The sequence below is a fragment of the Trifolium pratense genome, linkage group LG5 (assembly GCF_020283565.1).
Source record: "Trifolium pratense cultivar HEN17-A07 linkage group LG5, ARS_RC_1.1, whole genome shotgun sequence".
NCBI lineage: Eukaryota > Viridiplantae > Streptophyta > Magnoliopsida > Fabales > Fabaceae > Trifolium > Trifolium pratense.
The window spans coordinates 11,326,337-11,327,970 of NC_060063.1; the positions used below are offsets into that span (position 1 = coordinate 11,326,337).

Genomic DNA, 1,634 nt, shown 5'->3' on the forward strand with positions numbered 1-1,634 from the left:
ATATAGACTTCAAAAACGCAGGATCTGCGCCTGGGCGTAGCAGAGTTGCGCCTGGGCGTGGCTGACGTGGCAAGTGAAAGTCAGAGCTACGCCTGGGCGTGGCAGAGTGGCGCCTGGGCGTGACAAGCCAGTGTTGAACCATGTTGAAGTGAGCAGAACTGCGCCTAGGCGTGGCAGAGTGGCGCCTGGGCGTGACAAGCCAGTGTTGAACCATGTTGAAGTGAGCAGAACTGCGCCTAGGCGTGGCAGAGTGGCGCCTGGGCGTGACAAGTCAGTGGCTGATTTGATTACTTTTTCCAAACTTCTTGCTTGAATCACTAACTCTCATAGTTGACTTCCCGAAACTCCTTGGACACTATTTCACTTCAAATACTAAGAGTGCACCTGATAACACACAAAAATATAATAATACTCCAAGAATTGTTTGGTTAGGGAAAAATCAACACAAATCAAACTATTTTCTCTAGTTATTGGATGAACTAAATTTCCACACAAAAGTGATTAAAATTGGAATAAACTAAGAAAATTAATTAAAATAAAGTCTAAAACTGATTGAAAAATTAAATAAAAATGATGAACAATCAATCATCAAACTCAGCATACTCAGCATAGTTTGCATTGTCTTCCTCCCAATTAGGACACTCTGACTGAAAATGACCTAACTTATGATATTTATAGCATTCAACCAGTTCTTTGTTGAATTTTGCTCCTCTTCCTCCTCTACCACGGCCTCTACCACGACCCCTTGCATTAGAGTTATCTCCTCTACCTCCTGAGCCTCTTCCACCATTAGAAACCTTCAGAATTTGCTCTTGTTCATCTTTCTGATGCTTCATTCTTTGTTCTTGAACCAGCAGGCTGCTTTGCAGCTGATCCACAGTCATTGTGGTGGTATCATTAGACTCTTCAATTGAGCACACCACATAATTGAACCTTGAGGTTAAAGATCTCAAGATCTTTTCAACTATTGTGCTCTGAGTGATGGTGTCACCATGGCTTGTCATCTTGTTTGCAATACTCAGTGTTCTTGAAAAATATTCATCAATAGACTCACCAATTCGCATGTTCAGCATCTCAAATTCTTTCCTCAGAGCTTGCAGGTGAGCTCTCTTGACCTTGGTGGATCCACAATACTTCTGGCGCATTGAATCCCATATCTCTTTTGCAGTGCCTCGAGTGAGGATTGTTTCAAGAATGGATCTTTCTATTGCTTGAAACAAAAAATTCTTTGCTTTTAAATCTTTCAACTTGCTCTCTCTTGCAGCTTGAATTTGATCTTGAGTTGCTCCTGCAGGAGCCTCAATTACTCCATCCTCGATGAGACTCCAATACTCTTTGGATCTCAAGAGATTCTCCATTAACATTGACCAGTGATCATAGTGTCCATCAAACTTGGGAATTGATGGTTGCAGGTAGTTGCTTGAATCCGCCATGGAATCTTCAAGCAAGAACGCGATGAAGAACTTTGTAACTAACTACGGTTATTGCAAAGACTGGATCTTTAGAAGGTAAACTGATACCAATTGATAAGGCAAATGGTACTTCTTGACTTTCATTGATCATAGCAAGACCTTATATAGCCAATGTACAAGATACAAGTTAGTTACAACAAACTTAACAAACTTAACAAACTC

At 41.1% G+C, this 1,634-nt stretch overlaps 1 protein-coding gene across 1 annotated transcript; it reads right to left on the reverse strand.

The window, feature by feature from the left end:
• Window positions 1-581: 581 nt before the first annotated feature.
• On the reverse strand, window positions 582-1,433 carry LOC123886043. Its single transcript, XM_045935381.1, has one exon. It carries the CDS (start codon window positions 1,431-1,433, stop codon window positions 582-584), a length of 852 nt encoding a protein of 283 aa, XP_045791337.1.
• Window positions 1,434-1,634: the final 201 nt, after the last annotated feature.